This window comes from Hippoglossus hippoglossus, chromosome 17 (genome assembly GCF_009819705.1).
Source record: "Hippoglossus hippoglossus isolate fHipHip1 chromosome 17, fHipHip1.pri, whole genome shotgun sequence".
NCBI classification, from domain to species: Eukaryota; Metazoa; Chordata; class Actinopteri; order Pleuronectiformes; family Pleuronectidae; genus Hippoglossus; species Hippoglossus hippoglossus.
The window spans coordinates 10,716,027-10,730,356 of NC_047167.1; the positions used below are offsets into that span (position 1 = coordinate 10,716,027).

Consider the following 14,330-nt stretch of genomic DNA (forward strand, 5'->3'; position numbering starts at 1 on the left):
CGATTCATGTTTTTCTACTCCATCAAACGCTTCTATCCTCTGAGGTGCAACACTTCTACTAGCTACTAGCTACTAGCAAGCCTTCAGCCTTTTAGTCACGCTTCATGTATTTACTCAGTGAATCATGATGGAGTCTACTTTTGTATTTGATTACTGTCAACAAACAGAAAGTCGTCATAACTTCCCGGAGCTGATCTCACCTGTCCCCCCACGCAGTGATGTCACCGTGGCCGTCCTGCGTGATGAGGTCACAGGGTCATTCCTGTTGGGTTGAGTAACACACACTGTCCCAGTCTGGCTGCACTGGTGTGTGTGTGAGAGAGAGAGGGATGGATTTAGGTTTATGTGGCAGTCCTTGTTTCTGAATGATTTACTATGTCTGAGGCCACAGGTTAGAGCAGTATATCTGTATCTTTCTCTGTGTGTGTGTGTGTGTATGTAGTGTATGGGGGATCTTAATATAGCCACAGTTATCCAGGAAGGAGGAATGCCCTGCATGCCAGTGACCATATTTGAACAGTGTCTGCTCCAGGCCGACTGCACTGACTGCAAACCGTAACTTACACACACTCACCTCCCCTTCATCCTCACGCTGTGTGTGTGTGTGTGTGTGTGTGTGTGTGTGTGTGTGTGTGTGTGTGTGTGTGTGTGTGTGTGTGTGTGTGTGTGTGTGTGTGTGTGTGTGTGTGTGTGTGTGTGTGTGTGTGTGTGTGTGTGTGTGTGTGTGTGTTCCTGCTCTGTACTGTAGTTCCACTGGACCACCACTACCAGGCAATGTAATACCTTGTCTAGTAGTGACAGAGGGGCTTCGACTTTTCCTGACTCACGGGGAGCAAACTTCTCTCTCTCTCTTTTCCAGCACTTTCTGCTTTCTTCCCTCTGACAATCTCTTGTGCTGACTGACAACATCCACTCCGACCCTGCCGAGGAAACTACTCCACTTCTCTTTATTCATCAACCTTCCACTCTCTCCATACTGATCCGTGAATTGTATATATATTTATATACTTTTGGAGCAGCAGCGGCTGAGGGCTTGAGTTTCTGGGCTCTCTCTGTGTGTGTGTGCGTGTGTATGTGTGTGTGCATGTGTGTGTGAGTCAGTATGCCATGTCGTCCCCTGGCTCGTCGTTTGTGCAGATAAAGCATGAGGACCTGCTTTTCTATGAGAACTGTGGAGGAGGCAGCTTTGGGAGCGTTTACAGAGCCCTGTGGATTTCCCAGGACAAGGAGGTGGCCGTGAAGAAGCTCCTGAAGATTGACAAAGAGGTGAGGGACACACACACACACACACACACACACACACACACACACACACACACACACACACACACACACACACACAATATGAATATCCACATCACTGCTCTTAACATGAATCAGTTTCCACAATTTCCCAGGTTCTCTTTGAACTCGTACACCCACAGGCCTCCTCCTCCTCTTCCTCCTCCCCTGCCTGTCTGCCATTGAACATGTGTTTATCTTAAACATACCACTCTTTGTCTCACCCCACCTCCTCCTGCTCTTTTGTGGATGGAGCACTTTTATTTATGCGAGGGCGAGGTGTGTGGTCACCTGGGGGGGCTTGAATACCCTGCAGGCCGGGCCGGGCCGGGCCGGGCCGGGCGGGGTGATTCTCTGTGGAGTGCGAGCCCCTCGATGGTGATCCAAACATAATTTCCTTCCATGTTATTAATACTGAGGTGCTGGTGGAGTGGTGGAGCAAGTTCACAGGCCGGTGTCAGGAGGATTAAGGGCGACCTGTGGGTGAATCGATCATGTTACAGTTACTCTTGTGGCAGCAGGTTTCAGAAAGGATTCAGAAAACACACAAACTAATGCTAATTATTGAATACATGCACTTGTATATATATATCTGTGTGTCGCACATTGAGGGACGACATAACGTTTTGTTTCTCGTCTGATTTATTTCTCTCTCACTCACATTCTCACACAAACACATGCAGGGGGGGGGGCAGGCGTGTTAAACTGTGTGTGTGCACTTTTAATGTAAATACAGACTGATGGATCAGGGGAGAAAATGTCTGTTCGATGCCACACTGGTTTTAAAAACACTCACATTACATGTTTCGTCTGATTTATTGACACAAACAGCAGTGGAAGAAGTATTCATGTATTTATTTAAGTTAGAATAGATACACAGCACAATATTTACTCTATTAAAATGTAAGTTAAATGTTTACTTCAGTGCAGAAGTATCAAAATGTAAAAGTGCACATTATGCAGAATGACATCTGTGTTATATTATTGGATTATTAATAAGGATCTATTATAATAAGAAATATCTTATTCATCTCATTTGAGGTACAGTATTTTAAACAATAACACAAAAACATAATCAGTTTATAAATGATCATGTTTTTAACTCTTAATCTGAAAAGTATGTAGCCAGATATAAAGTGTAAATTCTGAACTCTGAAATGTTGTGGAGCAGAAGAATAAAGTAGCTTTAAATGTAAGATAAGATCAGGATGATTCCATGCTGAGGATATTCACTAGTTAAAGCAGCAGATAGTTAAAAGAACAAGTGAAAGTATAAAATAGAATAAAAACAGGCAATAAAACATAGAGATACAGTAAGTACATAAAGTAGACCCTCCACTACAGTCAGAATATTATGGACCAAATAAAAGTGCAGTGGCACAGGATGGTTGCACAATGAGCTTTGTATGACTCAGTATATTTATAAGTGCACTGATTTAACTGATATGTATGTACGTATGTATATATCCATGGACTGATAAAAATATATTGACAGGTATAGTTTACTATATATATATGAAATGTATATAGGTTTAAAATACCTTAAAATAGTATTTGTGCTTCAAGGTTACTTTCCACTACTGCATTAACACATATAAAACTGATGTTTGTACACACTGATAAAATACACGTGGAAGAAATGGTAATTAAACAAAATTGCTCTTTGGAAGAAAAACAATTTATTCAGAAACTATTATCGTTGTCTCAATGTGACATAGAATTGATGTTATGTTAAGCAGCACTTTGCATATTCCACATATCCGAAGGTTATGACCCGGAGTATTTGTCGCTCAGATGTTTGACGCGGCAGCGTGAAAGCTCTTTGTTTGGAGACTCGACCTGTTGTATGACAGAGGCTCAGACAACAGCTAGACGTCCCACAGACGCTTTCAGAATCTAGTTTACACGTTTAGGTTCCCAGCCAATCAGGGGTGATTATTCTCGTCAAGGTCGTGTTTCATTGCCAGTGTCAGATATTAGGAAACTGAAGTTGTCTGCTAATAAAGTTGTGAATATGCCTCTGCTTCTCTTTCTCCTGTCTCCTCGTCCAGGCCGAGATTCTCAGTGTCCTGAGTCATAAGAACATCATTCAGTTTTATGGAGCTGTGCTGGAATCTCCCAACTATGGCATTGTCACAGGTCAGAACCCGCGTGTGTGTGTGTGTGTGTGTGTGTGTGTGTGTGTGTGTGTGTGTGTGTGTGTGTGTGTGTGTGTGTGTGTGTGTGTGTGTGTCCCATACATCCTTTCAAATGTTCTCACAAGGACGTACAATCTGAACATATGGTTGTTAAATCTCTGTCTTCATTCAGGACAGAGGTTATCTTCTCAAATTATTATCTGTTAAGGAGGGCTAACGTAAATAAGCAACATTAGGTCGGGTTAGGTTTAGGCCAGATTGTTCTTTCCTATAAAACTAGGGTTGGGGTTAGGGGTTTGTGTGTGTGTGTGTGTGTGTGTGTGTGTGTGTGTGTGTGTGTGTGTGTGTGTGTGTGTGTATAACTATATTAGTTTGTATTTGATCCTTGACGTGCCACTTACACACACACGTTAGCACATGCTCAGATGGCCGAGCAGTGTTTATGTGTGTGTTTTGAAGTATGGGTGTATACTCTAATGGCTGGTTGGTGCTGTGTCTCCTGGCAGGACATTTGTAACTGAGACCAGCATGTTTGGATGTGGTAGTAAGCCTGGACAGAGTCATATGGTCACGACACAGGACCGACACACAGCTGCAGACCCGTCTAGGTGTTGATGCAGTTGAACGTGAAGTACAAAGCTTAGAAAATACAAAGCTAGCTAAATATACAAAAGTACAGTCAATATAAATGACAGGAGGTGGATTTTGGTCCCAGTGAAATTGTAAATTGTGACATTAAGTCATTTAAAAGTAAGATTTTTCCTTTTCTACTCACTGGACGACACAGGCCTTTCACTGGACTGTATCCTGTGGGATTGGACTGTTTCCTCTCCAAAATAATCTACGTATACAGCATAAACTGTTTATAAAGTATGACGATGCTTCTCCACTTCCTCCCACGATCCCAAAATGAAACCAAATATCCCAGATACAAACGCTGCCATCTTACACATTGGGCACCAGAGTCTGTGCAGTAGCAATCAGTCGTAGCGAGATCCCACAGATAAATGTGCTCCACCAATCTCGAGTCAGTTCTCACCTGTCAATCGTGACGTTTCACTCTGTTTTTATAGCATCTAATAACCAATTAAAACCAAACTTTCTGGAAACTGAACAGTTGGTGAAACATCAGTTGGATATGAACGACCTGAAATGACTGAAAACGTAAAAAAAAACGTATTCGATGTGTACTTTGACTTTTTAGTTTCCTCCATGTCCCATCCGCTAACGTGGAGGCGGCAGGATTTACAATATACTGCAGTAGCTTCACTTTTGGGGGGGCCGTCATGTCGTCCATTTATTTATTTATATGTTTATTACATTTATCGACCAGACAAAACAATTAAAATGCAAACACAAAATCTCAAATCTTGAATGAAAAAGAAACAGAAAGAACATTAATCTTCTATAATATGCTCCTCTTTCACATTAACTAACAAAGCAAATAATTCAACAAAATTAAAAATGTATCTTTATATTTATGGTTTCTCATGCATTATAATATCCTGAGTATAATATATTCTGCACTGCAGAAAAATGGCCCAACACGTAAAAGAGAAGCACCGAAGCTGTGATATCTGCTGGTGCTGCATCATTGTTAATTCATTTATTCTTTCAATAGTCAGTGTTTCAAGACTGTAAACAAGTGTCGCAGGTGAAATAAAGTCCACTATGTAATCTACTGATTGTATAGAAAAGGCAAAGTGACTGTATGACTCAAAGCACTTTACATTATACATCAGATTAACTTATTCACACACATTCATACTTATCTAAATGCACTTTTCCATCACACATCATTTACACTGACAGAACAGTTTAGGGTTCAGTGTCGTGCACAAGGACCAGAGGATCCCACCTTGTGAGTGGACGACCCGCTCTTCCTCCTAAACCACAGCCGCCCATGAAAGTGTGTTTGTGAATGGAAACACTTTCAATAACTGTTCTCTGATAAAAACCTGTGTTTCTGTGTGTGCTTACAGAATATGCCAGCGGGGGGTCTCTGTACGAGTACCTCTCCAGTGAGCAGAGCGAGGAGATGGACATGGAGCAGATCATGACATGGGCCATACAGATAGCCAAAGGTACAGCTGAGGGAATAAGACAAAGAAAATGTCCTTATGTCAGGCTTTTATCTCCTGGTGTCAAAAGTCCAGCGGCTTAGAGGTTATTACTCAGCTTTTAACTTTATTTATAATAAGTGTCTCTACATTTTGTCATTCACTGCAACAAGCTAAATAATAAATAAATGACAAACCCAAAGTATTTCAGCAAGTGTATGTGCTTTGGCCTCTTAGAAATAAGATTTTCACACTTAAGTAAAATATATAAATAGATAAGTTTGCAAATGACACCTGTGCCGATTAAGTTAGCAGATAGATATTTTCAGTTGTTCTCTGTGATGAGTTTTAAGGTCATTGAACAGATGAAAGTCACAAACAGCATCTGTAACTTTAACAGTTGGATTTGATTGACAAAAAGCAACTTGAAAGCTGAGCCCAAAATATGCAAGTTTGACATTTTACAATCAAACTACTGCCAAATCTTATCACCACAAAATAAATGTTACAATATGAACCCCCTAACCAAGTAAACTCTGTCTTTCCTTCAGGGATACATTACCTCCACGCAGAAGCTCCAGTCAAAGTCATTCACAGAGACCTCAAGTCACGGAACGGTAACATTTACGACACTTCCTTTTCTTTTGAACCTCTAAACATGAGATCATTGTGTCATCTGTCTGTTGTAGCACAATAATATTTAATGTCCCGTGGATTTGACTGGATTCTCTCTTTACAGTGGTGATGACAGCAGACAAGGTGCTGAAGGTTTGTAACAATGATTCTTTTATTTATGGACACTTATCACCACATATCAGTAATGTTCTGCACAACCTTTAACTTATTGCACAGATTTTAATATTGAGCATCATTTAATAATTTATTTACTTTTATATATTACATTTTATTGTATATTTGTATATTGCCTTTTCACTTATTGCTCGTATACTTAAGGTTTCTGTCCATATCTTTCCCTCTGGTTTTATGCATCAGTGCCGGTGAAAGCCAGCGGCCGGAGGCATTATGTTTTTTGGGTTGTCCGTCCGTCCCATTCCCGTGAACACGATATCTCAAGAATGCCTTGAGGGATTTCCTTCAAATTTGGTACAAAAATTCACTTGGACTGAAGGAGGAACTGATAAGATTTTGGTGGTCAAAGTTTACTGTGACCTCACAAAGCATGTTTTGTTATATCTCTGGAGCGCCTTGAGGAAAGTCTTTTGTTAGCCAAAGGTCACAGTGGCCTCACGATGTACCTTTATGTTTTTCTTGAACATATCTTACGATCAGCTTGAGGGAAGCTCTTCAAATATGGTACAAACGTTCACTTGGACTCAAAGATTAACTGTTTCGATTTTGGTCATGTGACCTTGCGTTGTTTTGAACACAATATATCAGGAGTGCCTGTAGGGAGTTTCATTGCATCTGGTACAATTCACTTGGACTCACTGATTAACTGATTTGATTTTGTTGGTTTCGTTGATGTTTTTGGCCTCTTGAATGTGATATCTCAAGACTGCATGACGGAATTTCTTCGACGTTTAATCGGTTCTCACTTGGACTCAAAGATAAAGTGACAACGTTTCAGTGGTTAAAGGTCAAAGGTCACAGTACCCTTATATGAATCTGGGGGAAAAAGTATGTAGAAATATGTACACGGAAACTGCACTGTTTGGCAGAGGCATACAACTGCAGCGTGGTAATTCTAGTCTATTAAGAATAGAAACAACAAAGCAAATTCCTTGGATGTTGAAAATCTACTTGGCAGTAAATCTGGTTCTGAATGTGATTCATTCAGTTTCAGCTCTCATTCTTATTTGTCCTAAGTGTCTCGTCCTCTCTGTTGGAATTTCAGATTTGTGATTTCGGGGCCTCTAAGTTCCTCTCCCACACCACCCATATGACCGTGGTGGGCACGTTCCCCTGGATGGCTCCTGAAGTCATTCAGAGCCTGCCTGTGTCCGAGACCTGCGACACCTACTCCTACGGCGTGGTGAGTGCTCCTTAAATGTTTGTTTTGTAAGGCCGGAAATCAAACTTCTCTACTCACACGTCATCAAAACGATTAAAGGAAACAAACAAACAAACCCTAAATGTGGCTCAAAGTGCTCGTGTGTGTTTGAATGAACCAACACAGTCTGCTCTGTGATCAGGTGCTGTGGGAGATGCTGACTCGGGAGGTTCCTTTCAAAGGCTTTGAAGGGCTGCAGGTTGCATGGCTGGTGGTGGAAAAACAAGAGGTAACACACACACACACAGTCTCTCTCACACACACACAGAGTCTCACAGACAAGGCAGACAGACGAACACAAACACACAAAGGGAGCACACCTTTCTGAAAACCCTGCGAGCGTGTAGACCCACCAGAGCTGGTGAAGGCCGGGGGAACAATGCGATGCTCTCATGGTTTCCACTGTGAGGCTGGTGAGGCTGAGGCTGGATATTTTTAGGCCTGATGTCAGTTCTCTGCTCTTGTAAGGCCTGGATACACAGCAGTGGAGCTCGGCCAGACCCCCCCCCCCCCCCGGCTAAAGCCTTTACGAGAGAGAGAGAGAGCGAGGGAGAGAGTGGTGGAAGAAGAAAGGCTGCAGCCATAGGAGGCTTGATTCACAAGGGTTATGGCTGTTGGGGGATGATGGTTTATACATTGCCTGTGTTTCAGTTATTGACGCGCCCGAATCCCCTCCGACAGCCACACACACCCTCACATCGCGGGTCCAACAAACAACTCTGAGAACATGAATCCTGCGTAGCTGCTGGCTAATCTCCAAAATACTCTCCCTAAATAACTCACTGTCTCCCACCCTCTCTTTCCCTCTCCCAGTCTCCCTCTGATTTTCCCCTTCGCTGCGATACCTCTTCCTGACCCTCCGACTTGCCCTCTCTCCACTCGCAGCCTGTGATATTTTAGGATTAATCCCCACAGAAAACTGTTTCCATTTGCACTGCGGGGCTGTCTGGCCTCATTCAGACCTGTAGCGATAGTCATGGGATCTCAGTGCAGGGACAGGATCTCAGTGGCCTGTTGCTGAAGTTTACAATTTTACAGAAAGATGAGAAACTTTTATAGTCTCCTATTTTATGTCAAACTGAGAAGAGTACACATTTTAAATTCAAAAACTGATCAACGTAAAACACAATTTAATGATAAAAACGCATTTAACATGTTTGTAACAGTCTCCAAGTCTTATGTTTTGTTGTTGTTGTTGTTGTTGTCGTTGTTGTTGTCCCCGGAATAGTGAAAACATTTGTTTCTACATGAAAAAATCTTTTCCTGACAAGCTTAGAAAAGTCAAGATTATTCTATATTAGACGTTTCTGTACATGTACTCTTTTAAAACTATGCTCTTATCATTGGTTTGAAGTGTGTGGGGCACATTGAGTTTCCTCTCAGCACCAAATTTAGCAACATCTTTAACATTGCAGGATAAGGGGTCCACAGTTTTTCCACCGTGATTCATGGATCTAAACTCTGGCACATTTAGGGAACTTAAATCTACAGTATGAGTGTGTGAAATGTGGTGCAGCTTGATTTTTTCGTTTTAACCACACTAGCAGCCTTCAGCACTATTTTAAGTTACCATGAAATCTGGTGCAGATCCTCATGCAGCCTGCTGATTTAGCACAAAGTGTCAGGACTTATTTATTTGTTTTAGTTTAAATAAATACTTTAAGTAAACACAGGCTTTAAAAGTCTGTTTATTTTGATATAAAAGAAGTTGGTCAGATATGTATAAAGAGGGAAGTTTCCTGCTTCTTGTGTTTGTGTGTCTGCATATCCAGAGACTGACCATCCCCACCTGCTGTCCTGCAAGTTTTGCTGAGCTGATGAGGAAATGTTGGCAAGCAGATCCAAAGGTGAGATAAAGGAGGATACAAAGATTATCTTACAGAAAATTAAAGTATAGCTCGCTTGTATAAAGATATTAAAAACTAGGATAATGTGAAGTTATTTTGACCTGTGTGCATGCTTATACCTGCAGGACCGTCCGCAGTTTAAGCAGTTGCTGGTAACCCTGGAGGCCATGGCCAACGACAGCAGATTACCGGACCAGTGTAATTCCTTTTTACATAACAAGGACCAGTGGAGGTACACAAAAACAAACACACACACACACACAGGTTTGCAGACATACAAAATGAAGCAGTGATTGTGTATGAGAATGAGGCATCATCTCTAATTTCCAAGTTCAATAGAATCCCTGCATGCATACACACACTTATAGACAGCTCCGTGGACTCTAAAGCTCAGGGGAGAAGCTGAATGTGTGACCCTGTGCTCTACTTCAGTCTATAATAAGCTCTCTGGAAAGTGTCCATGAAAGAGATTCCTCTACTCCACTCTGCCCTCGCTCCGCCACAGGGAGAACGACAGGCGACAGAGGGGGGGTGGGGGGGGAGAGAGAGAGAGGCAGAGGACAAACGGAGTGTGAACCCAAAAAGAGGAGAGAGGGTTCAGGGAGGAACAGAAATGTATTGGGTCTGTGTGAAATCTAAAACACGGAGAATAGAGGGGGGGAAACAAGAGTGGACAAATGACAGGGGAGAGAGAGAGAGAGAGAGAGAGAGAGAGAGAGAGAGAGAGAGAGAGAGAGAGAGAGAGAGAGAGAGGGGCGGTGGATGGAGCAGAGGAGAGGAGGTGCGAGATTCTGTGCATATTTAGCATGAGTACAGCGAGGCAATCAATTCTCAGTGAAGTTTTGGGTACGGGTGGAAAAGCTTGGACAAGGAGAGGGGGAGGAGGAGCTGATGAGGAGGAGGGGGGGGGGGGGGGGGTGTGGGACAGTGAGGGAGGTGAAGGGGCGGGATGAATGAAGAGGGAGGGAGGGATGGCTGGAACATAGGAGGAGGTATGGCTGTGTCCGATCTCTCATCTATATTTAGTTGCCGTGTGAGAGCTGATTGTGTTTGTGAATGCAAGCGCTTACACAAGCGCACTGACTCCACCACTGACCTCCTGTGGCAATAGACAGCACTGCAGTCAAATATTAATCACCTGGTGCCATGCATAACTTTTTGAACACATAATACTGTATTCTGCAGGAAAAGTAAAGTAATTATGTCACACTTATCTCACTGGACACAGCATGTGTTGGATTTTCAAAGGTCACAAATTTCTTATGCAGTTTTGTTGTTAAATAATAATAAATGTCGCCCCATAGTGGATTCAGTTATCATTAGAGTGGGTTTGAAAAAGAGGTTTATCTGGATACAGTAAATGAAGAAATTAAATAATTAATAAGGAAGAACTTAAGGTAAGAGGGAATGAAGCAAGGAAGTAAGTAAGGAAGTTAGGAAGTAAGGACAGAATGAATAGGAAGTAAGGAAGGAATGAAGTAAGGAGCTAAGGAACTAAGTGAGGAAGTAAGAAAGGAATGAAGTAAGGAAGGAAGGAAGGAAGGAAGGAAGGAAGGAAGGAAGTAAGTAAGTAAGTAAGTAAGTAAGTAAGTAAGTAAGTAAGTAAGTAAGTAAGTAAGTAAGTAAGTAAGTGAATCTGTAGGGAGAATATTCCATTGTTTTGAAGTCACAAGAATGAAAGCACGGTCACTTTTAGTTTTTAATCAGGGACGTGAGCTCTGGTCAGACCTGAGTGACCTGCTGTCTCTGTACTGATGGAGCAGGTCAGCGATGTAAGCAGGGACCTAACCATGCAGTGCTCTATATGCGAAAACAATTATCTTAAAATGAATTTGAAATTGGGCAGCCAGTGTAAGCATTTCGATAATAACATAAATAAATAATATATTTTAGCTTAAGTTTCTTTGGTACAAGTAGCTTTTTGAAACTGAATCTGTTGTTTGTCATTTTGTGGCTGCAGTGAAGTTGCGGTTAGGCAGAACATGCACCCAGCAGCTCTTTGACGTTCTGTCTGTGCTCTACCTGCAAATACCACAGGTGTGAAATTGAGTCGACCTTGGAGCGCCTTCGCAAGCTGGAGAGGGAACTTTACTCCAAAGAGAAGGAGCTGGAGGAGCGGGAGAGGAGGCTCCGACTGTGGGAGGAGCGGCTGATGGAGAGGTCCAACATGACGCCCAGTCCCAACTCCTTACTCATGGAGCGCTCCAACATCTCACCAGTGAGTAAATCGGGAATGAAGCATATGTAGAGTCATCCAATAGCTTTTTATGATCTTGACCGTCCTCTCCTTCTCCTTCTTCACCTGACTAACAGTTCTTCACCCCCATGTCCATCGGCTCCTCTGGTTCTTTCTTCCGCTCGCACTCTCAGGACTCCAACAATACAGGGGTCAGCAGTGCCGGCGTCAGCAGTGCCGGGGTCAGCAGTGCCGGGGTCAGCAGCCTCCTCCGAACCCTCAGCAACGGAGACACAGAGAGGGGGAGCAGCACGGGGCTGGAGAGGGGGATGGGCTCAATTGACAGTGGGAGGCTACACGCCATGCTCAGGGGGTTACAGGGGAGGTTCGGAGAGGAGGTGGACGAGGAAGAGGAAGGGACTCTGGAGGAGAAAGGCTGGGGGCAGAGGGAGAGACACGATAGTGAGAGTTTGGAAGGAGGAAGAGTGCAGGTGACGCTCCGCAGCTTCCCCGGTGGCCTGGTGGAGAGGGAGGAGAGGACATGGGAGGAGGGGGACAGGGAGAGAGGGGGCATGCAGAGGAGCAGGGTGACGACCATAGTCCGAGGATACTCTGGTGGGTTTGGAGAGGCAGAAGGGGAGAGGGAGAGGGAGAGGGAGAAGGAGACAGAGAAGGAGAAGGAGGGAGTGTGGGAGATAGAACAACTCAATGAGAGAGGGATGGAGGGAGAGTTGAAGATTGAAGGAGGACGGCTCCCAACTATGTTCAAGGGTCTCCACGGGAGTCTGGGGGGCTTGGGGGACATGCTCACCTTAGACATGGATGACATGGGGGACATGGAGAGACTGGGGGACATGGACATGAACATGAACATGGGTGACCTGGGGGTGAAGGTGGTGGGTCAAGGAGTCAGGAGTGAGCTGGGGGTCAGGGGTCGCAGGAGTGACATGGGAGTCGTAGTCCAGGGCGTCAGGAGGGGGGACCTCAGCGAGTCCATCAGCCAAAAGATCAGGGGCGAGGTGGGTGTCCTCGGCCACTCGGGGGTGCAGGTGAGCATGCGGGCTTCGTCCAATCAGAACTCTGTGAAGAGCTGCAGCGTGCGGCACGGAACCAAGATTAACATGGCTACTGCTGCCATGGACATGATGGAGCTCGACTGGTCTGACAGTGACTAGGAAACACACACACACACGCACACACACACACACACACACACACACACACACATACACAAACACACACGGAGGCCAAACTAGAATGATTTTGACTTGTCAGCACATACAGTATCTGAGCTACAGTATGTGCACTAGAATCTCCAGTTGAAAACGAGCTGGTACACACACATTTCTATTGTTAGATTTTTTTATTGAATGGATGAATACTACACCCATGTGTACTGTGAAGTGTGAAGGAGCAAAAAGACAATTCAACGTTGTCTTGTAAAGTTGACGGAATGATTTCACCTGTGTAATTGAATGTGCTATTAGAACTGATGCATAACATACTGTAAGAGGTACAAGTGTTACTGAATAACACACTTGAACGCCGCTCTAATGAGGCAGCACTGTCAGATATGTTTTTCCCTTCTGCTTGTAGAGAATCTTGTAGTTTGTAGATTTGATTTGTTCAAAACATGCTTTGACTTTTATCAGTTCTAACTGTGATCTAGCGCGTGATTTTTGTTGGCATTTCTCTGTATATTTTATCATTTTTCAATAAAAAGAAAAGAAAGAGATTCGGTTCCTGTGATTTTTGCTCTGATAGAGTTTGCCTCCTCTAGTAAAAAGTTTATATTGTCAGTTCTGCCTCCTGACGTCTCACACACTGAGTAGCAGAGCCACTCCGGCCAGGACCCACTTGGCGGGTCGCTCCTTGGTTTTGAGGCTGAAAGTCCACACATACGTGGGCCCTCTGATCTTGGTCTTGTAGAGGGGACATGCGTAGATGTTCCTGGTCTCGTGGCGGTCATTGGGCACAGCTCGCACTGAGATGACAGGCATGGAAGGGGTCAGTTCCTTCAGACGCGCCTCAGTGATCACCCCAGACTGAATGTCCCATCTTGCACCTGTGGAAACACGTGGGTTAAGAGGAGAGGACAGGGCCGCTCCACGCTCCTTCAAAATAAAGGGAAATGAAAGACAGTGTTCTACCTTCCATGTAAAGTCCGTACACGTATGCACCCTCTCTGGCTGGCTGGTTAAACTCCTCCTTAAACTTCTTGGTCACGTCCACTGTTAGGTTCACTTTATCCAGGGGCCACTCGTTCTTACGCGCCAGAGACTGCATCACCGCTGAAGAGCACGAAAAGGACGAGAGGACAGAGGATTACTGAGCTCCATCTTCAAGAAATAAAAGATCTAAAACTGTGATATGAAGGAAAAAACCTTGAGATTGTTTGTTTGTTGAAATATAGAAGAACTGAACAATGCAGGTACATTTACTCAGGTGCATCTGCATACAAGTTCAGTATTAGTACATGCTTTCTTTTTCTTTCTGATCTGTGTCTGTGTGCACAAATATGTGTTTACCTGTGAGAAAAGACTGAGGGTTGAAAAGTCCAGACAACCAGACGACACTGGGCAGAGACAGATCCTGAGTCCAAGTGTCCAGCTCTTTACAACGCTGCAACACGTCATTGTACCTGACACACACACACACACACACACACACACACACACACACACACACACACACACACACACACACACACACACTTAGATGCATTAGTATGCATGGCTGGACACCATGGAATGAATTCCTTAGGCACAAAACATTACAACAATAAATTACATCCTCAGCAGTATTACCAATATATAA

General features: G+C 43.7%; 2 protein-coding genes across 8 annotated transcripts in view; one reads left to right on the forward strand and one right to left on the reverse strand.

Moving 5' to 3' along the window:
- The window catches only part of dnah9l (dynein, axonemal, heavy polypeptide 9 like), a 70,501-nt gene that overhangs the window by 20,575 nt on the left and 35,596 nt on the right, over window positions 1-14,330 (reverse strand). For all 6 annotated transcript variants that reach the window (XM_034612792.1, XM_034612791.1, XM_034612790.1 and 3 more), the window contains 5 exons: window positions 14,042-14,154; window positions 13,664-13,804; window positions 13,308-13,578; window positions 6,972-6,981; window positions 5,975-5,984 (listed from right to left, as the gene is read on the reverse strand). In XM_034612792.1, the coding sequence (XP_034468683.1) occupies window positions 13,331-13,578; window positions 13,664-13,804; window positions 14,042-14,154 (502 nt within the window). In that variant the 3' untranslated portion in view covers window positions 5,975-5,984; window positions 6,972-6,981; window positions 13,308-13,330. The remainder of the gene's footprint in view (window positions 1-5,974; window positions 5,985-6,971; window positions 6,982-13,307; window positions 13,579-13,663; window positions 13,805-14,041; window positions 14,155-14,330) is intronic.
- On the forward strand, window positions 804-14,226 carry LOC117777824 (mitogen-activated protein kinase kinase kinase 21-like). Of its 2 annotated transcripts, XR_004616677.1 has the most exons (12): window positions 1,108-1,266; window positions 3,333-3,420; window positions 5,402-5,503; window positions 6,031-6,096; window positions 6,219-6,247; window positions 7,335-7,472; window positions 7,633-7,719; window positions 9,263-9,337; window positions 9,463-9,569; window positions 11,375-11,555; window positions 11,651-12,739; window positions 14,160-14,226. XR_004616677.1 is itself a non-coding variant. In XM_034612809.1 (11 exons), exons 1-11 carry the CDS (start codon window positions 1,108-1,110, stop codon window positions 12,686-12,688), a joined length of 2,070 nt encoding a protein of 689 aa, XP_034468700.1. In that variant the 5' UTR covers window positions 804-1,107; the 3' UTR covers window positions 12,689-13,246. The 2 variants fall into 2 exon arrangements, 1 of the variants encoding a protein (XP_034468700.1); XM_034612809.1 differs by lacking the exon at window positions 14,160-14,226 and having other exon boundaries at window positions 804-1,266; window positions 11,651-13,246.